This window comes from Calliphora vicina, chromosome 1 (genome assembly GCF_958450345.1).
Source record: "Calliphora vicina chromosome 1, idCalVici1.1, whole genome shotgun sequence".
Classification (NCBI taxonomy): Eukaryota; Metazoa; Arthropoda; class Insecta; order Diptera; family Calliphoridae; genus Calliphora; species Calliphora vicina.
The window spans coordinates 29,080,824-29,108,817 of record NC_088780.1 but is presented as its reverse complement, the minus strand read 5'-3'; the positions used below and the strand labels follow the sequence as shown (position 1 = coordinate 29,108,817).

Below are 27,994 nucleotides of genomic sequence, written 5' to 3'. Positions count from 1 at the left end.
CTTCCGTTGTTGTTTTTTTTTATACTTTATTTGAAATTCTCACTGTGTGCATGTATTTTTTGCTACCACTCAACAACAAATTAAAATTCACCTCTAAAAATGTTCAACACTCCACACTCTACAACACTCTATACCACAAAATATACAACAATAACAACAACTCTTCTCTACTACAAACTCAACTCTCACAAATACTCCCACACACTCACACTCACACACACTTACAACTTTGAAATAAAAATTCAAATGAATTCAAAATATTGGTCTAAAAATAACAGTAGCTTACCACGTAATTGGCGCTCTTATTTTGGGCCCAACAGTATAACAACTGCTGGCCCTAGTATGCGTCTAGGTGGCGGCGACGACGGCGGCGGCGGCAGAGGTGGTTTCTTTGAACGTTTTCGCTCAAACACCATCGAAGTGGACGACTGTGACTTTTTGCCCATGACGGCATTTCCGCCCTCGCATATGCATATGCAAATGCAAACGACGACACCACAGCAGATACAGCTGCTCGAGCAGCTGGAACATTTGCAACGTCTTGCCGAATTGGCTGCCAGTGAATCACCACCGAATACGGCAACCGTAGCAGCAGCAGGACTACAATCACAACCACAACTGCCAACACAACTTATGGTGACAGACAATAGCGGCGATTTAGTCGAGCAATATTTTCTCGATGCCGGCCAACCCAGCATCATAATGATGGACAACAGTAGCGGCGGCGCCAATACAGCAACACAGCCACGTCTCACACAAGATCCTCTAACACAAACACAACAACAACAGCAGCAGCAGCAACAACAACAACTACAACAACAACTCAATACATTTAATCCACCTCAATACCCACCTCCACCACATACAATACCCACCATACAATTCCCAGAGTTTCAAACGCATGCTGCCAATTTCACACATTTCCCTTCCGATCCAGGTTTTGCTTCCGATAGTCTTTTAGGTGCCATGGAAGCCGAGGCCGCCGGCATGGGTGGCGGCGTCGGTGGTGGTGTTGCAATGCGTGGTCTTAAGCGTCTAACATCACCAGTGGTGAACTTTTTTCGTCAGCATCCCCAGCATTTTGGCTTAACGGTTGACGCCGGCCAGCCTCATGCTCACACAGTATCCTCATCACCCTCCTCGTATGTCGGCTACATACGCGATCACTACGACAATACGTGCAGTCATTGTCAGAATGGCAGCCAGCCGGTGGTATTGTCGACCAATGCCGTCTTGGCCTCATCCGGCGTAACCATAGGGGCTTGTGCTGACCCCTACTGTTTGGTAGACGCTCATCCACATCCGCAACATCACCCTGTCGCCTATCCCTACACAGCAGAACAGCTGTTGCGACGACCATCCCTTTCCATGTTTCAGCCCTCCTCGTCGGAGCCCTCACTGCCCACCACCGATACGGCAATGTGCGGTGAATGTGTGGATCAACACTTTGTCAGCGGCTTGACTGCCCCTCAGTTAGACTTAGGCGCCGTACCCACTTACCATGTCCATACCCCCACACCAACAGCGCACAAAAAGGCCAAATCCTCGTTGGCCCCACCCCCTCAGTTGCCTACCCAGTCGGTGTTACGTTTGTCCCGTCAACTAAGCGAAGATGCTTTGGTCTCGGCTGTGCCAATAGCCGAGGCTAGGGCCCAACCACCATCGATCTTAAAGAAACCCAAAATCGGTATTCCCACGGGTCGTACGCCGCTGGACCGACGAAAAATGTTTCACGAGGGACAATCACGCTCATTAGACTATGATGACTTGCATGCCAAAAGCTGGGGCCGCCGACGCATACGCTACGAAGACGAAGTCTATCCGGCTCAATTTGACGAAGAACTGTCTCGCCGTTACGGTTCCGAAACGAACATACGACAGTCGTACATGGGGGCCAATGTTGATGTCACTAATCCCTTAAGCCATTCGCATTTCCTGGTGACAGACGATAAGATTGTGACCATAACATATGACTCGGACGTGGGTTGGACCAGACGTGGTGTAGCTCCCTCGCAATTCCGCGATTCCCGTCGCCGCTATGACGTGGCTCGTGAACGAAATCACATGTCCCTAGACCTGGACCGTTCGACTCATGACAAGCTTTATGGTGGTTCGGCGGCAATGCCATATCAGAAACGCCGTCGTAACTTGCCGCATCCTCCTAGTGCACAAAACGCCCACAATTTTTCGCCAGTCGAACCGGGCTCTCGTATGCTCTACGACGATGATGCCCATATGGGTTCCGGTCCACACGCATCTGCATCAATGTCGCACGGTGGCATGGTTAATGGTTACACAGCTAACGAACGTCCGGGACCGGTGGGCGACACTGGTCGTTCGGGACCACGTCCATCGGCCATGGCCTCGTCTGCCTCCTCGAAAAGGCAAAGCGGCCGTACACACCAACAACATCTACACGAAACCGGCAGTGATCGCAGTAATCTCGTCAGTATTAACGATCAGCCAGAGTACTTTGAGTACGACGATTACGGCGATCGTACTGCAGCTCACAACACCTCACAACATCACAACACGAATCGCCAATACAGTAGTAGTAGCGGTAGTGCTATGCCAGTTAGTGGTAGTGGTAGTATTAGACAAAGAGGGAAGGGAGAAGTTTTAGAACAACAGGCAGTGAAAACTGGCAGTGGGAGTGGTAGTGGTGCTGGCACTACAACTGCCACTGCTGGTAATGTTGTTGCTGGTAGTAATAATGCTAATAATGCTGCTTCTTCTTCCTCTTTTGCAAATTCCCATCATGGTGTCGCTAATTCCACATCACCCAATAAACGTGCCTCATTGAAACATTCAACCACCATCAATAATACAAACGACGCAACCACTCAAAACGTTAACGTTAACGCTGACGGAACGATCACATCAACCAATCAACCAACAACAACTACAACAATCATACAAACCACTAATCTCACAACAACTACAACAACTACAACCACATCAACCTCATCAACGAATAATGCAACAATGGCGGCAACAACAACAACAAACGCATCGCCGTCCAATGCCAACATGGCTGTTGATCCATCCTCATCTGCGGCTGGTGCCGGCACTGACGATGCTGCTGCGGCCGATGGTGATGCTGCCGTTGATCTGGATGCCGCCATCGATTGGGATGCTATTGATGCAATGCTGGATGATGATTTTAGTGAATACGTTGATACGAAAGCTGAAGGCGGTGATAAAAAGGATGATCCCAATCTAATACAGAGTGCTGATGAAAAAGTCGGTAAGTGTAGGATATTGTAATTTGCAAGTAAACTTTTGTAAGAATTAAATATTGGAAACCTTCTTTTTATTTAATGAAATATTTAATTTACTATTCATAAGCAAGACCTCCCCAAACTTTTAAAGAAATTCCGTAAATTGTTTTGAAATTCTTAGTAATAGACTATCATATCGCGTAACTAATTTGAGAAATATTTTAAGACTCTTAAATTATTGATTTTCCTCGTATACAGAATTATTAGTCAAGCTTTTGCAAACCATTTCCACAGCTTTTTTGAAAATTAGTTTGTTTTAGAAAAGGGAATAATGATATGAATAAGCTAATGCATATCCGAATAAATACAAAAAGTTCTAGCAAAGCTTTTCTATGATGTTTATACAAACTGTTGAAAAGCTTTCGGGAACATTTGAAGTTTTATTGACTGCAATAATAAAAATAATAAACCAATTTTAAAACTAATTATATGTGAACTTTCTAAGTATTCCTAATATTATATATTGTAGAAAAGTTTAACTTTTTATAGCTTTTGGATAGAGCTTTTGGTTATAGTTGAATTTGTAGTATAAAATTTACTTACAGTTTATTGTAATTTTATTGTATTTTCTACTAATTTATCTTCAATTAGATGGCAGTTTATCAGACACCGCCCAGGATCGTAAAAAAGGTGCTTTGGACCAAGAACGTTCACCCAAAAGCGGTAGTGGCATGGGTAAAAAATCCAACTCCACCTCCCAGCTATCAGCAACAGGTAAGCTTTTTCTTATGTTCCAATAGTTTGTTAACATTTTTTTATGTACATATCAATCAAAAAAACAAAATCGAAAGAAAAAGTATCACAGAAATCTAACCAAGATCATGAGTCCAAACAAGAAATCAACTTTTACGTCATGGCCGTTATTAAAAACAAAATATAAACATCATTTTCGTTCAACTAATAATATAATTTAAATATTTTGTTTAAGTTTTTTGTTTTCCCTTTCGATTAGAAATCATTTTCGTTTTTCATTTTTAGATCTTTTATTTAGTTCACTCTAATTTTAATGTATTTCTTTTTGAACAATAGTATTTTGCTTTAATTGTACTAACAATTTTGAAATTAAATTAACAAAAAACAAAAAAATAAACCAATAAAATTTTACGTTAAAATTTGAAACAAAAGGTCGTAAAAGACGTATGGGCTTTGGAAAAAAGGGTAAAAGCTCATTTACGGTGAATCGCAGTGAGGAAGTATTGCCAGGTGAGATACGAGCGGTTCTGTCGCGTGGCTCGTCATCTGAAGCCGATGGTGGCGAAGGCTTAGTTGATCCTGGAGCCGGTAGTGGTGGGGACAGGTTCGCAAATCTATTTTTCTCTATTATTTTTTTTTCTCTTAATTTTTATTATAGTTTAGTTAAATAATTTATTAATTTTATTATTTTTTTTTATTTCTTAGTTTTGTACTTTTTATATTTTATAAATAATGATGATAAACATTAGTTTTTAAGATCTCAAGTGATTAATTTATTAACTAATTAATAACCTAAAAACAACAATAAAGCTATGCTAAATTAGCTTTAAGCTTTTGAGAGCTTAATTTATTTGATAACTAAATAATTTAATCAATTCAACAACAACCATATTGTAATTATTAAGTTTTTAAGAATTTATTAAGAAAATTTGCGAAACCATTACCACATCCCTTAATCCATTTGACTACAAAAATAAAAAAAAAATAAAAGTAAAAATTATTACAGCCAAAATTTATAAAAATTTCCCTTAAATTTATTTTAAAAAATAACATTAAAATAAAGTTTAACAAAATAACCAAAACAATCCAATCCAAAGTCGATACGTATTTTTAGGCTTTTACTTTGGCTAATTACTAAAAATAATAACCAAACATTGAAAAGCTCCACCCTTTGAAGAAAGCTTTTACTCATTTTAGTTCTTTTCTTTGCGAAAAAATAAGAGAAATAAAACTGTTGTTGTGAAAAGCTTTCTTTACAAAGAGTAGCTAAAAAGCATTTCTTTACTCAAGTACAACTTATTTCTAATAATTTTATTTTCGTATAAACATAAAAAGCTTTTAGTTTATGCATACTGCTAGTTAATTTATTTTTTTAAAAAACATTTCAATCACTAACATTTTGTTTTAATACACATTTTATAAGAATTTCCCTATTTACATTTTGCTACAACATTTCCAACAATATAACTCGTACCCACATAAATATAGTTTACAGAAGTTTGTTACAGTTTCTGCATGTAGTTTTCTTTAATTATTTTCCATTATGTTTGTTAACTCCTTTACATATACAATAAAATGCTAACAATTTAGTAAATACTAGATTTTAAAGTAAAGCTACACTTTTACTTATTACTTACATAATACATTCATAGTTTAAGATTACTTTTTCTAGATTTTTACCAGGATTTATATCGGTAAGCTTTATAATAAATACATATATTTCAATTGATCATAATTTAATGGACTTTTAAAGCTATTTCACTTACTGACTAGTAAAAGCTTTAGTAGAGTTCTGATGGCTAAAAACATCAAATCGGTATTAAATTATTTTTACAGGTTAGAAAAATCTATATGAAAAACTTCTCAGTAAAAGCTTCATTAAAGCTGTGAAATTTAAAACCTATGCACATGACCATTATAAAAATTTTTAAAAATACTTTAGGTCTGAATTATACAATTTTAATATATCGCTTATGAATTTGATTTACATATTATTATTAATAAATATTTACATGTTTTTGGACCGAAATTAATAAAAAAAAAAATTATGACCAAATTTATAAAGCTTGGATTCTGCAGAATAACTATGTATATTTTGAAATAAAAGAAGGCTGGTGAAATTGCAACGTATTTCCGTATTTCTTGTACATATTTCTTGGACTAGTAAAAAAGCAGAAGAGCTATTTATTGACAAATAATTGTTTTTAGTTCGTGCTAATGTGCCCTTTTACTACATTACCAAGCCAAGTACTCTACATTTTGAATACGTCAAATATATATTTATGATATTTATGAACTTAACGAATACTGTTATTATACTATAACGAAGTGATCGAGATAAGTATTTCCGTAATATATGGTTGGTTGGTTGCTTTACGTGGACAAGTAGAGTCGAAAGGACACCGTTTTGACAAGAAATGTCGTCAGATGTAGTGTCATTTAAATGTCGAAGTTATTAGACCCAACCTGTAGTCGTGAGATATCTCAGTAGGTCATTAAGTCTAGACCCTAATATCTTAGCTAGGTTGGTAATTATGTAGTTGCCTTTGGACACGCTGGTCTGGGCATTCACAGAGAAGGTGGAAAGAACGTTTCCTGGTTTTCCCTATCCTTGCAGCTACGCAATGGTCGCTTAAGGGGAGTCCAAGTTAATACTGACAGCAACCTCGATATATTCATTCTATTACGGGTTTTCATTAAACTTTAACATTTAATTGCCTTTGAAAGAAAGCGTCTGAAGATAATACTTTTTTTCATTGCTACTGAAACCACATTGGAGTTATCCAAAGCAGATCCCATTCTTGCTAACTCGACTGCATGTTCATTGCCGTAGTAATCTCTATGCGCAGAGACGCAAACTAAATTAATGTCAGATAGACGACCTAGCCTTGACAGAGCATTCTTACATTCCCTGACTAATGAAAATGAAGTTGATTAGGCAGTGAGAGAAATGCCGCCTGGCTGTCGACAAAAATACCAATATTGTAATGTTGTGTATTACCAGCTACCATTATTTCAACATGAAAAGCACTACATTCATTCGGAAGACGGTTTGAGATACATATCCAAAATTCGTCAAAGAAATCATTTGAAACAACACCACAACTTATTTGAGAACCGCCTGTATATATTCGGTTCACTCACTCCTGGTGGAAACTAAAACTTTAAACAACCTATCAAAATCTGTATATGTAATATAGTCCGAAGTTTGGTTTACGATCGAAATAGGCAATAGGTCCATAATCCCCGCTAGTCTATCTCCAACATCCAAATTAATTAAGCCTCGTTGTGCTACAGGCAGAGGTTGCCACTATGTAAAGGTCTATTGGAACAAGGTGCAGTATAGTATTCAGGACTTTATATAGTTGGTCTAGACATAATTTTTCATAGTAAAAATTAGATGTACTATAGCTGTATACATCCATTTAACTATGCTGGGACTAATTCCCCATTTATTACCGCACTCTATGGACTCTAACAAAACGGAATTGATACTTGAGATTCCTTGCATATTTGTTTCGTTCACTTTTGTATCACTGTGTTATCGTTTATCAGAAATATCGATAAAACCGATACAAATTCACGACATGTTGCTGAAAATATCACAAGATCTCAATTAAGTGCATCATTTATGTGTTGCCTTATAAATTACTGTAATGCTGTAATCTTCAAAAAATATATAGGATTGGAAGTTTGACATTGAACTTAAACATAACAAGTAGAAAGATTACAAATAAAAAAAGATAAAAAAACAAGCCTTCCTGTAAAAACCCATCCCCTATAGCGAAACAATCTTACCGATATCAATGCAAATAAGGTTCGTCAGAAATATCACACTCTATTAAACATCATGCTAGTAAAGAGTATTAAAATGTTGACAAACAAACAATGCTGGTATGCCATCTGATCCATAAGACTTACTAATGTTGAGGTCTTATTAAGAAAGGAATATACCTTTGTATTTTGAGTATTTTCTTCAATTTGGGATCAAAACGCAACATGTACATTGGTGATTTTATCATCCTTTAAAAGAGGCGATATTAAAAAAGGATCCATGTGAAAGCGGACAGATGTCGGATTTACCACCTCCGATTTTAATGAAATTTACCACACACATAATATATCCAATATGATCCTCATATCAGTGACTTTTTCAGTGGAAACTCATTCCGATGTAAAAATATCGCGATTTGAAAATTGAAAAAATTTTTTAAATTGTTTAAAATTATATACACATAATTGCCTATAACTTTGAAACTACTCAAAGACCAGCATAATTCTGTCTCAATATTAAAGCCAAAGATATTGTCTTTAAAATGATGTGAATAAAATTGTTTACTTCCAAAAGGTTAAAGGTAAATATTCGGAGTATATATTTCAATGTAAAAAATATCGCGGTGTTAAAAATTAGGAAAGAACGCGGTATGAGGACAATTCTCTACTATATTCTACTCTATTGAATGCAGCCAGTCGAAATGTCAACCGGTATTTTGCCGTTGCCAATGTCCAGCAATTTTTTGAAAAATACTTCTCCAGATTGATCGATCTGCAGCTCGACATGCATTTTCACAGTAAACTTAAGTATCTTGACATTTTTTCATAAAACGGAAGACTTAAAACATGCATTAAGTTCATCGGCTGGCGTTGACCGTGAAATCTCTGGAAATTTTTGCCGAAAATCAGCTGCCAACAGAATCATCGCAATACCAAATCGGCTTTGATTGTTTCGTAAATCTTGCAATGTTTTATCTAATGCCTCCAAAGACTTTTTATGTGCCATTGTACACTCATCCCAAACGATCAATTTGCTTTGCTGTAAAACTTTGACTATCGCACTGTTCGTGGAAATGTTGAATCTTGGATTTTCGTTGATTTACATATTCAATGGCAACTTGAGTATTGAATAAGCAGTTCGACCGACAACAGCGTAGCTGCAATTTCTGATGAAGCAATTGCAATATCATTATACGACCGTATCTTTGCCGAATCAACGCGTACGTTGTGAAAGATGTAACAGGAGGGTTTTTTTATGACCGCTCCCGGTGCAACTGGAAAAACTTTTTTGATCGCGTAGCATTTCGGAGTATAGCAGCTTTCGGGCAAATTCATCATTCCGGCCAAAAAATCTGGTCAATGTTGTAGATGACGGTCGATCAACTCGTTGTAATACATACTCCTCAGTAAAGTAGGTATACTCTTTGACCATTATCCAGACGTAAGGCTAAATGAACAACAGTTGGATATCTTTCATGAATGCCAAATGAAAAAATGCGCAAAATTGCTTCGTTACTACTAACATAACGGCCCATTTGAAATTGAGTGACTTCATCGTTGGAATTTTCCGCACTAACTCCAATCGGTGCAGCCGTTTTCCGATTTTAGATAAAAGTGGGCAGATTTAAAAATCAAAATAATTCATTATGTATTCTTCTTGACATTGTTGTTATTTTTCTTAAAATAGACGAAACGTGATCACGGTCACAGTTTAAAAGCAAAATGATTTATAAATCACGTTCACTGAGAACGACGTTCTTCTAAAGTAGCGGGATCATCTCTAATCTGTAGTGTATCCACTATGATGGCCATTCACATATTTAATTACAACCTTAAAAGGTGACCAAGTTTCTATTTTTATTGTTTCCCATTAAACATGCCTTTATATTCAATCAGGGAATGATATTTCTAACCAAGCTGGGCTAAGAGGAACGGCAATATTAAGACCAAATTTGTTCAAATTTAGGGCGGTTCAAGCTTTCGCAAGTGCATCAGTACTGCAGCTTCTTCACTGTTTCCTTGTCCAGGAACCCATAGCCAATGAATGTTTCGCTATCTCCACTAGATACACCCGTCATTCGATGTGATATAGACATTCTCTAGGGCTATCATGACCGCTTAACTATTTTCGCCTTATTTTCTGCATGAGTTACGCCACTGTAATCTGGTAGCCTAAAGGGCAGACTAAAGTTCAACTGTCCTGAGTAGATACCACATCCATATTTTACACATCAGTGAATATACGGATGACGTTCTCAAATTTACTTAATTTACTGAACGGTATTTTAGAGGTAACAGTTTTTTCGTTAACGGTATTTTTGCAGTTATTTGGTTAATGGAGTTTTAGGGTTAAAGGCTGCCAACCTTGTTTTTATATGAATGAAAAACGAAGCACATTTTGGTACAGCCTAGTGTGTACTGCTTTTTCCTAATTCCCAGATTATGTTAACTCCTTCTGACCGTCAAATTTAAAGTTTGTTATATAAAAAATAATGAATTCCTTGATTGTACACATTAAACTCACATACACATCACAACAACAGGGTTAATAGTTAAAACTATCAAGGTTGAAAATGTTTCTGCAAACCATAAAATGTTCCAGACAGATTTTCCAAAATATATAAACTTGATTATGTCTCAGGAGCTCTGGGAGTTACATACGGAATGAGAAACTTATATATAACATCATTTAACGGAGATGTGGTGGATAATATTTCAAATATTTAAAAAAAAGAATCTAAAATAAAATATTGAAAAAATTATATCAACTTATAAAAAAACTATTCATTTAAACACATAACTAAATTCTCAAAACTTAATATTTGCATGCCATTTTATAACAAAACTATACATTTCTAATGTTTATCATCTTTAAAAAAAAAAAACTTTATTTTATTTTTCTAACAAAAAAAAAGTAAACTTAAAACCAGGGAGATATAGGATGTTTTTGAATTCAATACTTAAAACAATTTATATATAAATTTATAAATATTCTTAAAAAAAAAATAAATACCAAAACCCCAAAGACCTCTTCATAAACGGGAAGACCTTAGACTATTAGTGAAATAATTGGCAAACAAAATAATGTGCATTCACAAACCAAAAAAAATAAAAACAAAACGAAACAACAACTAAGGTTTAACCAAACTTTTTTCTTATAAATTAATAAATACATTTAATATTTAACAATATACAAAATTTATTTTATTATAACAAAAATAAAACTCACTGTAAACGATTAATTTCATTCAAACATAAATTATTTGTTTTATGTTCAAGACAACCATAATATTAATAAAAAAAAAATTAAAATAATAAATTATTTATAATAATTGCTGCTTTTTTGTATGCTTATTTGCTGTTATTAGTTAATTTTTATATTTATTTATTTATTTATATAATTTAAGTTACTTTTTCTTTTCTTTTTTTGGTTTTATTTATAATTATAATATTATGTTTTATTTGATTTATGTTACTAAGGCTCTAAACTACAACAAAATTTTATATAACGGCTTTGCTAGCATCGAAAATGGAAATGGAAGTTCTACGATTCTTAGTTTTTGCACCAACCCTACACCACTTTTTGAAAATATATTAACAAAAAAGCTTTTAATAAGCTTTTTAAAGTCAACTACAATCACTGGCTTGCTACTCGAGATATAGAGGGTCAAAGGTCACAAAAATCGATTTTAGCTTTTTTTTATGTTCTTAGGTCAGTTTTTAAAGGTTGTTTTTTAGAGGAGGAGAACTTTAAATTGGCAGCGCTGTTTTCTGTGACAGCTGAATTGACAGTTCTTGGTTGTTTTGAGGTTAGTTTGGTTTGGCATTTGCTTTGAAAATCATGGTTAAACGCGACAAACTCATTGAATATTATATGTAATTTATAAAGCTCATAACAGACCATTCGAGAAACTATAGATCGTTTAGCATTACGTTTACTATTAGCATCCCGAATGACCGAGTAGAGTGTGTATGCAGCGTAGTTTTGACGATGATCCAAATGTGTCAATTTACCATCGTTCTCAACAATTAAACTTGTATCCATCTACTTTATTGAACATTTCGCATAAGGATTTTCGTTTGTTTGTTTACAATATTCAACTCTTACGGGAATGGAAGCCTAACGATCATCGTTCGCGCTATATATTAATAAGTTTATTTATACATAGACGTTTTCATTTGAAAATTTTGTTCAGTGATGAAGCACTCTTTTGGCTAATCATCAAGCCATAGCCGAAACATCATTACATCCAGAAAAATTCACTGTTTGGATCGCTTTATATATCACAACAATAATGGCTTCGTATGGGTATCGAAACTGTTGGAGTTTCAGTTAATCTCTTGATTCTAGGTATGGGAAGAAAGCTTTTAGGAGCTTGAGACGTAGTCGGACATAATTCTACCCTACCGAACTACTTCGTATATAAACTATCATTCGTCCAAAAATGGAATATAATTCCACATATAGACCGTAGCTGCAAGGTCTAGGCTAGAGCTGCTGGACCGGGTTCAAAGAAGAGTGGTGGATCTTCAGATAATGAAACTGTTACCCGGATTATTGATAATTTAGAACATCGTCGGAATATTGGCTGCATATCGTTAATTTACAGATATTATCCAGAGTGCTGCTCAGCAGATATATCAGGAATCTGCCAAAAGTTTACCTGCGATATACTATATTTATCAATGCAAGTCAAACGCCCACAAACACTACTCCCTTTTTCCTGCATCTAATAACTTCAATTCCTATTATCAACACAATGCACACGAAAGGAAAGAGATATTCGGAACGTTACTGTCAACGATGAGCGGTAGAGACAACTTTTTCATGTCTCAATTGCAGACATGTGGTTTCAGCAGGATGGTTCCGGTTGGCGCGATACAATTAATTTATTGAGAGAAAATTTTGGCGAAGAAATGTACCTGTTAACTGGCCACCACGTTTATGTAATTTGACGCCATTAGACTATTTGCTCTGGGAATATGTAAAGCCCCCGGTCTATGCAGATATGGAAGCGTTATACGACCCGTTATTGCCGATATACAGCCTGATTTACTGAGAATTGAACCTCTAAGTTAAGCCATGTACACGCTAGCCAAGGCCTAAAATCATATTTAATTACTAATGCCATATAATCATCAAATCAATTGGATGGAAATTTAAAATTTTTTTCTGTTGATTTTAAATTTAAAGTTCTCAGCCTCTATAAAAAAACGCCCTTAGTTATTTTGTTAAATTTTCTCTTTCTCTTGTTTGCCCAAAAAATATTTGTGTACGGCCTATGATCCCTTGATTTGCATGATCCGTATCTGTCGGCTGGTTTTCATTATTTTTCCTAAATGTTGTGGAAAATAAATGTATTTTTAGTATTCGCAGTTTAGTGTAATAATGTAAGAAACAAATAGCTATCTAGATCTTACAATTTTAAATGAATTCAACTTGTTTTAAATCTACCGAGTTATCTTTACTTTTAAAAAACATCTATCATGGCCACCCATTCTTTGTTATGTTTCCAATAAAGACAAACTTAACATTTCAAGAAACCCCACTCGATAGCCTTATTAAACCCATTAAACCAAAAGTGGTGTAGGGTTCATCTCATGGAAATTCAATTCCAGTGTTATATTCCTAGTACCTACCTAAACTTAAAGCTTTGAAGAAAACAAAATTCAAACAAACAACAAATTCGAAATATTTTTATTTTACTAACAGACCAAAATGAGGCACAATATAGCACCACCACCACCTCCACTACAACCAACAATAACAACACCACCTCTAACACATCTCATCATCTTCATCAATTACATCCAATTCATTATCAGCGTCAGTCGCGTGGTTCAGCTGGTAGTATACAAAGATCTGTTGAAGTTACACCATCGACATCTATAATGCAATATCGTACCGGTAGTATACACTCATTACCCAGCTCTGAAGCCTCATCGTAAGTTTAACTTAAATAAAAAATTAAAAAATAATAAAAACCAAAAAAAAAAACCAAATTAATTCAATTGCAAACAAAGAGTGCCTCTCAGCTCTCTTTTAAATCAAAATAAAAAGCTCTTTTAAAACCTATAATCACACTCAGTATATTGCCTGGCTATTTAATGTAAAATTAAATTTAACAAAAAAAAAATAAATAAAAATACCAAAATAAAACTATATAAAATTTAAATAAATGTGTGTCCCTTTTGAACAAAGTGGATTTAAGTTCAATTTTGATCGTTGTCTGATATTTTTTGACTATTTTCATTTATTTAATTATAAACTACTGCTCTCTGTTTCTCTCTGTCTCTCTCTCTATTTCTGTATAATGTAATTTAATTATTTTTACTATAAATTACTATTATATTCCAATTGTACTATATAATTATAAAATCTAACTGTCACTCTCACTCTCTCTCTCTCTATTAACTGTCTCTGTATGTGTTTCTCTCAGTGTTTCTCTAAGTGTTTATGTTGATCTAAATAACTAAATATAATTAAACAAAAAAAAAACTTCCATATTGCTACTAAAGTGTTGTTGTTGTTGTGACTGATGCTTCTGATTAAGGATTGACAAATTGTTTAAGCAAAAAAAAATAAAAACTAAAACTAAACTCTAAATTAATTTATTAACCCCAGAAAATAAAACTCTAAATGTATTTGCCATCAAAATTGATTAAATGATTTAATTAAAGTTGCCTATTTTTAATTTTGCCTTGTTTGATTTTTATATTGATTTGCCAAATCTATTGAATTTTTTACTCTCAGTGTATATGGTTTGCTTGGTTTGCTTGGTTTCTTGGTGTATTTTATGTTGGTTTCCTCTTGAGTTTTTCTAATGTATTTTCTTTATAATTGCACTATTTTTTTTCGGTGTATATTTGGTTGTGATTATAATTTTGTAATGTAATTTTATATTAAATAATTTAATGTTATTTAAATATATTTTGTAAATATTAACATAAATATTACTTATTTTAAAGCACTCAACTGTCTTATTTCCGTTTATTTTATCATCTACACGAATACAATTAAAATTTTTACTCATATACATATCCACATAAATAATATGCATACATATATATAATATAAGTCCAAAAAATCCTTTTGTTTTATATTTTTTCTAACCAAATTGAAGGGAAATCCAAAAATTATATTTTAAATATGAAAACCATTTAAACGATTCGTTTCTAAGTAAACAGTGATCCAAAGTAAACCTCGTAATCTTGAACAGGATTAGCATTTTATCAAAAGTAATATAAATAATATGAACGTTCGATTATGCTAAAATTTACATACCCTTCTTCTTAGTAATTAATCATTTTTCAATATGGATAATCAAAATTTATTTGTTGAAAATTTTTACTTAGAAAATATTTAAATACAAATTTTTAGAAAACAAAAACAATTTATACGATATGTTGCTCACAGTGAGGAGAAGTTAATTTTGTACAAAATAATTTAAAAAAAAATTTCTGAAAAAAGTAGTTTTCTGATGAAAAAAAATGTTTATTCTCATACAGCCAGCAATAAATCGAGTCCAAGCTACAGTATGTTTTATAGTTTTACATTGATACAGTTCAGTTTTAGTTTCAATCGTAGGTTTTTTATAGTTCAATCTAGGCTTTAATCATAGGTCTTTTTATAGTCCAATTTTGGCTTCAATCGTAGGTCTTTTTATAGTCCAATCTAGGCTTATATCGTAGGTCTTTTTATAGTTTAATCTTGGCTTCAATTATAGGTCTTTTTATAGCCCAATTTTGGCTTCAATCGTAGGTATTTTTATAGTCCAATCTTAGTTTCAATCGTAGGACTTTTTATAGTCCCATTTCAATCCCACCTTAGCTTCAATCTTATGTCTTTTTATAGTTCCATTTTAGCTTCAACCGTAGGTATTTTTATAGTACCATTTTTGTCCTTATTTAGCTTTAATCGTAAGTCTTTTTATGGTCTAATATTAGCTTCAATCGAAGATCTTTTTATAGTCTAATCTGAGCTTCAATCGTAGGTCTTTTTAAAGTCCAATCCTAGCTTCAATCATAGGTGTATTTATAGTCCAGTCTTAGTTTCAATCGTACGTCTATTTATAGTCCAATCTTTGCTTTAAGCATAGGACTTTGTATAGTCCAATCATGGCTTCAATCGTAGGTGCTTTCGAATCGTAGGTGCTTCAGTCGAAGATCTTTTTATAGTCTAATCTTAGCTGCAATCCTAGGTCTTTTTATAGTCCAATCTTAGCTTTAATCTTTGGTATTTTTATAGACCAATATAGGCTTCAATCGTATGTCTTTTTATAGTCCAATCTAGACTTCAATTGTATGTCTTTTTATAGTCCAATCTTGGCTTCAATCGTATGTCTTCTTATAGTTAAATCTGAGCTTCAATCGTATTTCTTCTTATAGTGCAATCTTAACTTCAATCTTTGGTCTTTTTATAGTTTAATCTTGGCTTCAATCATAGGTCTTTTTATAGTCCAATCTTGGCTTCAATCGTAGGTCTTTTTATACTCCAATTTTAGCTTCAATCGTAGGTCTTTTATAGTCCAATCTTGGCTTCAATCTTAGGTATTTTTATAGTTCAATCTTGGCTTTAATCGTAGGTCTCTTTATAGTCCAATCTTGGCTTCAATCGTAGGTCTCTTTATAGTCCAATCTTGGCTTTTATATAGTAAAATTTTGGCTTCAATCGTAGGTCTTTTTATAGTCCAATCTTAGCTTCAATCGTAGGTCTTTTTATAGTCCAATCTAGACTTCAATTGTAGATCTTTTTATAGTCCAATCTTGGCTTCGATCGTAGGTCTTTTTATAGTCCAATCTTGACTTCAATCGTACATCTTTTTATTGTCCAACTTGGCTTCAATCGCAGGTCTTTTTATAAAATTATTTTAGCTTCAATCATAGACCTTTCTATAGTCCAATATTATCTTCAATTATCCAATCTTAGCTTCAATCGTTGGTCTTTTTATAGTTCAATCTTAGCTTCAATCGTAGGTCTTCTTATAGTTCAATTTGACTTTATAGTCCAATCTAGACTTCAATTGTAGATCTTTTTATAGTCCAATCTTGGCTTCAATCGTAGGTATTTTTATAGTCCAATCTAGACTTCAATTTTAGATCTTTTTATAGTCCAATCTTGGCTTCAATCGTAGGTCTTTTTATAGTCCAATCTTGGCTTCAATCGTACATCTTTTTATTGTCCAACTTGTCTTCAATCGCAGGTCTTTTTATAAAATTATTTTAGCTTCAATTATAGACCTTTCTATAGTCCAATATTATCTTCAATTATCCAATCTTAGCTTCAATCGTTGGTCTTTTTATAGTTCAATCTTAGCTTCAATCGTAAGACTTTTTGTAGTCCAATCTTGGCTTCAATCGTAGGTCCTTTTTTAGTCCAATCTTGGCTTCAATCGTAGGTCTTTTTATAGTCCAATCTTGGCTTCAATCGTACGTATTTTTATAGTCCAGTCTTGGCTTCAATCGTAGGTCTTTTTATAATATTATTTTAGCTTCAATCATAGACCTTTCTAATATTATCTTCAATTATAGGTCCTTATATACTCTCATTTTTGTTTCAATCGTAGATATTTTCATAGTCTCAGTTCAGCTTCATGATTCGGTGATTCGTTCTGTAGTCCCATTTTAGCTTATAGTCCTATTTCAGCCTCAGTCATGAGTCTCGTTTCAGATTCAATTGTATGTGTTATTTCAGTATCAATCATAGGTATTTTCATAGTCCCATTTTAGCTTCAATAGTAGGCCTTATTTTAGATTCAACCTTAGGTCCTTCTATATTTTGATTTCAGCTTTATTCGAAGGTCTTTTCATTCGTGGTCCTGTTCTAGCTTCAGTAGTAGGCCTTCGTAGGTCTTTTTGTGGGTCTGAAGCTTCATTCATTGGTCTATTATATAGGTCAGAAGCTTCAGTAGAAGGAATTTATATTGTAGAAGGAAGGAATTTTATTTGTAGACCTTTTTTAGTTTGAAACTTTAGTTGATAACATTGCAGCAGAAATGCAATTATTTCTGACCCACATTTAGGTACACATTTTAATTCCACCAACATTTTGTGGATGGTAACATAGTCAATAATGCTAAAAATCGTAACCTGGTGTACCGATGAAACTGGAGAGCCATCACAACCCTAAGCACTCACACTATTAATAAACAAATATTGGACACTGCATTTCCTGGATCATATCATTGACTTATGTAATAAAGAGTGCTGCCTAAACAATAATATTGTTAAAAGCCTAGTCGTATTGACAATTTACGATGATTTAGGAGTAGTTCCTTTTATAACCTCTTACTTGATGTAATTTCCACTATATGGAATAGAGACACAATGCAGGAAATCAACTGTCTCTCACTATCACCACATTTCAACTAAGCTTCTTTAGAATTTTAAATGTTAATCAGTCACTTGTTACAGTCTGTGGGGAACTCTACCGCCAAATAGTTCGCAACATTCTTCCGATAGATATGCCAAGAAGTAGTAGGAAACACTCAGATATTCAAGTTGTTTCATCTGAATCTGTAGCTAAAAATTGTACTTTTCGGTACAAGGTGGTACAAAAATACTCACTTATTATTGTTTCGGCACATAAGTTTTTTTTCCTTTCGGATATTCTCCTTGAAAGCTTGCAGAATGTATGAGATTTTCACATAGAAGTGCCCAAATAAAGCGATTCGGAAACTCAACATTCAAAACAGTCATTTTCGTGTTGGTACCACATTCAATCCCAATTCACCAATTTGTTGTAATTAAACTACTTTATTATGCTTATGCAGTAAACTAACATAAAGAGACATTTTTATACTTACGAATGTGTGCCAAGATAGTGCACGGACTATTAACCTGACGGTTGCGGGTTCTATTCCCACCAGAGACTCTCTATCTCACCAGAGACTGTTGGTGTATCTGCATACGAGCAAAACTTTTAGCAGTTTGTGTTTGTTTATGAACTAAGGAGCTTGAACATCTGGGATAGTTGATGTATCCTCTATACATTCTAAGTGTATGAGGTTGAATATTTTGAAAAATGTTTGGGGTTTAAAAAAAACGCTTAGAAATATATAAAACTATTACATGAAGATTATTAGCTGCTAAAAAACGCACTTATTTTGCTGAGCTAAAAATATAAAATTTGTTTAATTTACATAGTTTGTAAGCAGTTGTAACTTTATTTATAAAAATACTCCAAAATTATACCTGGACCTTAGCTATTAGAGAAAATCCTCAATACCTTAAAAATTTAACACAATCATCCAAATTAGTTTAACATAACAAATTAATATTTTTTCTCACTGTAAATAAAACTACTTTATAGCATATAACTAAACTTGCATGCATGCAATTTTTTCTCTATGTGCAAAACTTTAAGAACTTAAGAAATGATTGCACGTTTTTAAAAAAAAACTCTTTAAATAAGCAAAACAATTTTTAAACTTTCAAAATTGCCTTCTATATCTCCCTGTGTATTATACAAAAAAAACAAAATTATACTTTTATAAATATCTATTTTACAAGCATTATTTTATTACGTTAAATTACTTACTATAAAAATAAAATCAAATGAAAAATATAAACTAATCTATTAAATTTTCTTTAAAAAATTTATTTTAAAAACAACCCTAAACAAACAAAAAAATATTTAGATATTCACCCACCATCAGAGCCGATGAACAAATTAATCAATTTGTAGAAGGCTTGGGTCCGGGACAATTGGTGGGCCGTCAGGTGTTAGGAGCACCTTCTTTGGGTGATATACAACTGTCGCTGTGCTGTCAGAAGAACTGTCTAGAGGTGGAAGTTATAAGAGCAAGAGGTTTACAGGTATGTTTAAAAACTTTAAAATTGAACAATATTAAATAAGAGATAATTTCAGCAAAAACCCACATCCAAAATGTTACCGGCTCCTTATGTTAAAGTTTATTTGGTTTCGGGCAAAAAATGCATAGACAAAATGAAAACTTCAACCGCTCGTCGTACTCTGGAACCATTGTATCAGCAGCAATTGGTTTTTCAGCACTGCAACACTAAAGGCTGTGTTTTACAAGTAAGTAATAATGATATTTCGAGGTACCCGATATTTTAAATAATGTTTATGTTGTGTTTGCTTTTAGGTTACCGTTTGGGGTGATTATGGCCGCATTGAAAAGAAAGTATTTATGGGCGTGGCTCAGATAATGCTGGATCAAATTGATTTATCGAATGGCATAGTAATTGGCTGGTATAAACTATTCGGCACCACATCACTGGTCAGTTGTCCTGCCAATACAGGTTTATCTAGGCGTTCATCACTAGCATCGCTTGAATCACTTAATTTAAAATTTTAAAAACAAATAGTCAATCAGTCAGTCAGTCAATCAATCAATCCTCCCCTCTCTCTCTCTTCACTTATAAAACAACATTAATTATATTTATCAAATATTATTAACATAATTCCAAACCAAAAACTATATACTTAGTATCGTTATAATACATACTTACTAATACCAACAACAAAATAACATATTTTTTGATTAATCAAAGATAATTGCAAATAACATTTATATTATAAAAATAGTACACTTAAAGAAAAAATTTTCTACATCATTCGTTTTTACATTTGCCAGCAAAATAAACCTTGTAATGAAAGTAGTGGAAAGTACTTACTTAATTACTTACTTACTTCACCCATTATTATAGTGCATACCCAGTAGTTATTTGTTCCAAACAAAATAAATATTTAATATAATATATACATATATTGTTACAACAGCTAAATAATGTTAATATTTTATTTTTACAAAAAAAAAAACAAAAGATAGTTCTGTTTTATATCAATCAACAAGTTTTTTTTTTGCAAATTTACATTAACTAAACCAAAAAAAAAAAATAATAATATACATCATCATAAATATGTTAAAGTTTATTTAAAAAATAATTTGGCATAGTTTTCTTCTACAACGTAGTACTTAGGTATGTTATTTACTTCTCTTATACACCCCGTTTAATTTTGTTAACCTTTGGTATTTTAACATATTTGCCTAAGTTATTTGTTAAACTTTGTATTTATTTTGCGTTACTAAAAGCATGTTTTTCCAGTTTTTTTAAAAATATGTGGTTTAATTTTTTATAAAATGCTTTATTATTGAACTTTTGTAAAGCTTTAAAGCTGCCCATTATAAATTATATACGAGCTTTAGTTAGCAATGCAATAACTCTAGTAATAGGCCCTATGCATTGTACTCTTTTATCTTGCTTGTGCCTAATTTTTATGCAGATCATTAACTGATACTTGCGTTGATATTTATACCAGATAAAACAGTAAAAGTAAGAGAGCTATATTCGACCGTTCCGAATCGTATAAACCCTTCATCAAAGTATACTTTAAGATAACCCTTGAAAATATTTTTTGGTGAACAATTTTTTGTTTAATTGCGTAAGTGAACATAATATTTTACCCAATTTTGAAAGGTCTTTGAAATATCTACTATTAGGTATCGATATTTTCGATACTAATGACTTCTTAATCCAGATATGATATATTTTCTCAGCCATCTTTCCGATTTTAAATAGAAACCGAACCCGGAACCATAGCGGATATATTGATATATGAATCATGTATGTAAGTTATTTGGGGGCTACGGAAAGTTCATTTCAAGATATAGACGGACATGTTGACTCCGCTATCTATAACGATCCACAATATATATGTAGGGTGTAAAAATGCGAGATTTTTTCTAACATTTGTACAATATAAATTTATTCAAAGTATTGCCCAGTGTTAACTATGACCTTTTCCCATATTTCTGACAACATATCGTCACCTAAAATGCAAAATAACTTAACATCACTTTTCATAAGTTTATAGGAGAAGCAAAAACGATATAAAATGAAAACTACCTGAGATATTGAAACAAAATTTTCAAATCTGAATTACAATGACTCTAGAAATATATTTTATGAAAAAAACTAATTTTTTCCAAGCACACTTTAAGATATGTGGCTTACGTTTTTTTGAATTGTTATTTTCTGAAACAAAAAAACGTATCATCAATATAAATTTTTATGAAAAAATAAAAACTTAAATAAAAATATTTTTTTTTATTTTAAATAAAAGCAGTTTATATATACATTTTTAATTTTATTGTGTTATTTTTACTCTTTTAAACTAAAAAATGTCCTTCATTAAATTTTCATTAAGACTACAAAAAATATTTAATTGCAACAAATTTATTAAAAAAAAAATAAGGATACTACCTAAAATAAGGTAAAAACTATTTATTAATTAATTATTTAAAGCGTATACGTTATTTTGTTTAAGAAAATCATATACTTGATGATATTTTAGTTTCAATTTTGGTTATAACTTGGTTATTTTTGATAGAACAAGTTTAAAATTGTGTACACATATGTAATATGATGTAGTAAATCGTAATCAATAATAAAATCAATTTCGATTTTTTTGATAATACGTTGTTTTGCATTTTAGGTGACGATATAGATTTCGAGCCCAAAATAACTACTCAACTTTTGAGGCCAAGAACGAATCAAACCAATTTCGGATATTCTATTCCAAAGTGAAGCTTATGAAACTTCCCAACCACTTCACTATAAATAGTTTTATAACAGGTTTCATGTCTGGACGAATATTCTGAACGTTTTTCGGCAAATGCTCTCTTCAAACGAATCAGTTGCGTTCGGTATAGGTTCCATGTGATGGTCAAAATCAAATACAGATAAATTTACTTTTTAAGGTTTTTGCAATTTTTTTCATATGAATTTTTGCAAAAAAAAATTATAAAAGTTTGAAGTCAAAAATTTCATATGAATCCTTTGCGAAAAATATGAAAAAATCATAAAAACCTTAAAAAAGTAGCTCTTTATGCTTTGATACAGAACAGCAATTATTGACTCCAGGCCAAACATTTTTGATGGAAACATTCACAACTTTTTTATAGGGAAAGTATTTATTTTTGTATCAACCAATTTTGCTTGTTTATCTAGTTCCTTATTAACGGTGCACAGTGGGGCAGAACCAACATTTTTGGAAATAAATCTGTCACTTCTAAACGATATGAATAAAATTTGAGGTAAGCGTAGAAAAAGAATATTCGAAATTAATTTATTAAAATGGACCCTACAAATGCTCCAGGGACGGCACTATGAAAGCCCAAAGTATGGTACCTTCGACATGTAAAATTTTTTAACACGTGCCATTTTTTTGGTTTCCCATCCGATTTCAAAGATTTTTGGAAAGCGCTCGGTTAAGTCTTGAATGAAAATATGCTCTCATAATTTCCGAGTTATAGGCATTTCAAAATTGATATTTTAAAATTTTGCCGCTTTTTTTTAAAATATAGCACGTACTTTTGGACCGAATGTACTCGAATTTTTTTGTTAGTTAGACAACTAAATTTTCCAATAATATACAAAAGATTTCAGAGCAATATCAGTTAGGTTCCAAAAATAAACTATTTTCAATATAAAAATTTAAAAATTTGTAGATTTTTGCTGTTTTTTGGGCGAAAAAGTTACTTAATAACTCTTTATACCCTACACCACCATAGTGGGGGGTATAATGCGTTTGTGCAGATGTTTGTAACGCCCAAAAATATTAATCTAACACAAACCTTTAAGTATACCGATCGACTTGTAATCACTTTCTGAGTCATTGTCTGTCCATGTAAACCTTGTGCGCAAAGTACATATCGCAATTCTGAAGATATTTCGATAAAATTTGGTACATACAATTATTTCGGTCTAAGGACGAGGTGTGTTTAAAATGGCTGAAATCGAGCCCCCATACAAATGTCCTCCCGAAATTGGACTTTATCGGTCATAAATGTTTAATTTATATAGGTATCTCCACAAATTTCGCTCCAAATAAATTTTATGTATACAAAATTCATGTCACCAAATTTACGATCGGTCAACAATTAGTCATAGCTCCCATATAGACCCGCTTCAGAAAATCACTTTAACATGCATAAATCTCTTAAAAATGTTGGTATACACACAAAATTCAACATAAATAACTTCCATATAGACATAAGTCACACGACCTAATCTCATGGTGATCGGTCCATAACTGATCATAGTTCCAATATAAGGTCCACTTCCGAAAATCAGTCACGATTCGTGAAATATCAATAATTTATATTCGTGACTCACGAATATAAATTATTGATATTTTAAAAGAAAAAATTTTTTTTGGTGTAGGGTATTATATGGTCGGGTTTAAAAGACCATACTTTCTTACTTGTTTTTTATTAAAAATAAAACTTTATTTATTTTGACTTTTTTTTATCAAAATTTCAAATTTGTGTCACATGCTCTAAAAGCTCAAAGCTGGAATAAGAAAATGAAAACCAGCCTTGGAAACTTTGATGTGTTCCCTATTTATCCCCAAAGTATTTTCGCAGCCCCAAAGGAAATGTGGACCCTATGGGCAAAATTGTAAAAAATACCATTTTCGGGATTTTCGCTCCAATTTTTAGGAGTTACGAAATTCCCTTTGACGTTTTGACAAGCATTTTTACCCTTTGTTATTTAGAATGACAAATTTAAAAATCATTGAAAATTTCATTTTATTGAGTTTCAAAACTAAAATTTGTATCAACATTTTAATAGGATTGCAATATTAGAAACATTTTGATCCACATTTATTCCGAACTATGTATTTTTTTTTTTCGTTTAGAAAAGTTAATTTTTGGTCTTACCAAAAAAAATTCAAGTCAATATCCCAATTAGATTAACCTTTAACTTATGACGTGAAAATTTTTGACATAGTCACAGATTTGGTGTAAATTTTACACCTTATAATTTTTGCAAAAAATTTTACTTTAAAAAACATTTTTTCGGTAATATTAGCTTTTCAAAAAAAAGATACAACAATTTTAATTTAAAAAAATTAAAAAAACAAAGCAAAATGTTATTTGAAACAAAAATCCAGGCACTTTATTTCGCAAGCCTTTTTGTTAAAACTTGAAAAAAATGAAAAGTAGGTGTAAAATTTACCACCACCTCATAAGTTAAAGGTTAAAAAATATGCCACTTTAAAACACCGTGCTTCCAAAATGTCGAAAATTCCCTAATTTGAGCCCCAATAGCTCCGCCTCTAGAGCATTTGGGCCGATTTTTATAACTTAAACTCGAATACTCCTTGGGTACGCCAACGTCTTATTTTAGTTTCTGCTCTCCCTCTAACAGGTCAAAAAGTCCGTGATCTTTTGATTTTCCGGCCTCTTAACTGAAAGGCCAACACTGCTTCTGTCAACAGGAATCTGTTAGTTGACTCCTGTCAAAATTTGATCAAACTGCTTCATTTAGTTTGTGTTTGACATCCTTTGATAGCAAAATAGGGAAAAAAGTGAATTTACCGATATGATGCTGGTTGATCCGAGATTGAAAGTGCGAGAGATTGTGGAAGCCATCGGCATTTATGGCTAAGTGGTTTCAATTTTGAATGATCACTTGGGTATGAGAAAGCAAGACTAGTGCCGCGATCGTGTTATAACATCCCAACAGTAGGAGTTTTTGCAACGTTCCGTAACCGTGGACGAAATATCGATCCACCTCTACACACCAGAGACCAGCCAAACAGTATGTTTTTCGGGGTGAATCGGTGCCAGTCAATAAAGTCATAGCGATCGTTTTGTGGGCTGCACGCTACCACATTTAAAAGGGCAAAACAACCAATGCTAAATATGCTAATGAAGATTTAAAAAAAAAATTACCACATTTAGTCAAGAAAAAAGTTATTTTTCACCAGAACAATACTAGGGTGCACACATGTACAGGTTCTATAAGAAAATTTTATGAATTAGGCTACGAATTTCTCCCTCATTCTCTGTATTTAGCTTCAAGTGATGTTTCCAAAACTGAAGAAATCATCTCACAAACAAATGCATATTTTGATGACCTCAACAAATCTTAGTTTTTGGAAGGGATAAAAGAGTTACCATGACAAAAATTCTTGAATTAGGCTACGAACTGCTCCATTATTCGCCCAAGTGATCATTCAAAATTTAGCCTCTAGTGACTAGAAGAAATATCTCGGTGGAAAGAGATTTGACGCCAATGTTAGAAAAATCTCACCAACAAATACCTATTTTGATGACCTCAACAAATCTTAGTTTTTGGAAGGATGAAAAAATTGCAGAAACGTTGGGCTCAAAGGAGACTATGTTGAAAAATAACATGATTCATTATCCAAAAACCTGTGTTTGATTCAAATAGTCACAGGCTTATTGGCCCGCCCTCCTATGATCATTTAATTCCCCTTTGTAATATTTTGCTTTCAATATGAATGATTTTGTTAATAATCTTTAATTTCCATCCACATAAGTTGTTATGCAATTCTTATTTAACAAAATTTAGCTCATTTTAAATATGTATTTATAAGATTAATACTTTGTAGTTAAAATCCCCTTTAAACTCCTTTTTAAATGCTTGTTTTAGTAATTCATGATAACATTTTTTTATAAAGAACCTAGAATATATTTTAATATACATAATTATAATTCATTTTAAATTAGCTTTCAAATATTGTATTAATCATATGTGTATTCATTAAAACATTTTTTGTTAAACTAATTTTCCTTGCCTTATGAAAACAGATATGGAATCATTTAGTATTCTCACACATGTATTAAGGTTAGAACCAAAACTTGTAAAATAAATTATTTAAACCTTAATGCAGAAGACAAGCTAAAATGAAACTATATTTGTCTAGTTATGGAGAACAGATACAAACATTTTTTGAGGCCTAGATTCCTCTGAAATAAGCTTTAAGCTCCTGCTAGCTTAAAATCTGGCCTTAAAACTAGTTTATATTTTTGTTCCTTTACTTCATAATTTTTCTACATTGTTTTAACATTTTAATAATTGTATACGTACTAACATTTATATGCCCTTTTAACTAAACATTTCCAAACATTCTCTCTCATTGTTTATTGTCTCGAACATTAGAAAAATATACATATTTTCCGAATTCAAAACAAACAAACAAATAAAATGGCTAGTTTTTTTTCTCAAAATGGAAAATATTGAGGCTAGAAATCATTACAAGTGTCTAGTCTTCATAACATTTAAAACATAAAAATCAACATATTTTTTATAAAAGTTTAAATTAAAAAGCTTTTGTAGCTTCATTTCAATAAATAGCAAGTGTTTGTCCAGTCAATTTTTAAGATTTATTGTTTTTTGGATTAACTAATTAAATGATTTTATTTATTTTTACAAAACAACACAACAAAAAACATTTACACTCAAAGGGTCGTCCGATTGTTTGGGCTGGCGATACAATAATGGAAGAAGATTGTGAATAATATCAAATAGTTGCAAAGCCTATTCTATTGATTATTGTTAACCACACAACTCTTATTGTAAGTAGTATTAATCAAACAGCTAAAATAATCAAGGTTGTGATGTAAAAAAACAGAAAACTCCCAAAAAAACACAAACAAAACGGCCAAAAATACGTCAACACTAAACAAACAAAATACTTACACGTTTACACCATTTAACAAGAAAACAATAAGAATCATATACAAGTACATTTTATCAGGAATTGAAAACTGGCAGAAAAGTGTGAGTTTATTTAAAATTATTTTTTTATCAATATAAACAACTATTTACATAATAATAACTATTTATAACATTTATAGTTTTAGCAGCTCCCAAAATCGATAAGTAGCTGAACAACGATTTAAGAATCTTGAAACATTAACAAAATTTTTGTATTCTAAATTTTTGTTAACTTAAATTTTGTAATACAATAGAGGTAATACGTTTTCTCTTTAACATAAGTTCAAAATTTATCTATTGTTTTCCATACCTCGAAATGGATGGATGTCAATTACCAATCCGTAAGATAAACTTATGTCCTGTTCTCTTATAAAAAAAGGTTGCCGCTTTTACAATATAGTATTTTTGGATAAACGCAGAGAAAAAATATTGTTACAAGTTTTTTAACAATATTATAGTCACAGTAACTATTTACATGATTGTGGTAACCATAATATGGTTAATTTACGATTCAAATGATTGTATCAACCATATATATGGTTACAGTAAACAAGATATGTATGATGAAGGACTTATCATATTATGTTGCTCTCGGCTTATGGATATCATAATCTGAGAACAACATATTATCATAAAATTATTCATCACAAATTGGTTGTCACAAACATATTCATGTTTACTGTAAACATATATGTGGTTGATACAATCATGTGAATCGTAAATTAACCATATTATGGTTACCACAA

At 32.4% G+C, this 27,994-nt stretch overlaps 1 protein-coding gene across 1 annotated transcript in view; it reads left to right on the top strand.

Annotated features, from left to right (window-relative positions):
• Nucleotides 1-27,160, top strand: part of LOC135962315 (uncharacterized) — a 40,367-nt gene extending 13,207 nt beyond the window's left edge. The window contains exons 7-13 of the mRNA XM_065514214.1: nt 279-3,247; nt 3,873-3,995; nt 4,407-4,578; nt 19,388-19,565; nt 19,618-19,788; nt 19,856-19,990; nt 26,996-27,160. Coding sequence (XP_065370286.1) covers nt 279-3,247; nt 3,873-3,995; nt 4,407-4,578; nt 19,388-19,565; nt 19,618-19,788; nt 19,856-19,990; nt 26,996-27,049 — 3,802 coding nt within the window. The 3' untranslated portion in view covers nt 27,050-27,160. The remainder of the gene's footprint in view (nt 1-278; nt 3,248-3,872; nt 3,996-4,406; nt 4,579-19,387; nt 19,566-19,617; nt 19,789-19,855; nt 19,991-26,995) is intronic.
• The last annotated feature ends 834 nt before the right edge of the window (nt 27,161-27,994 follow it).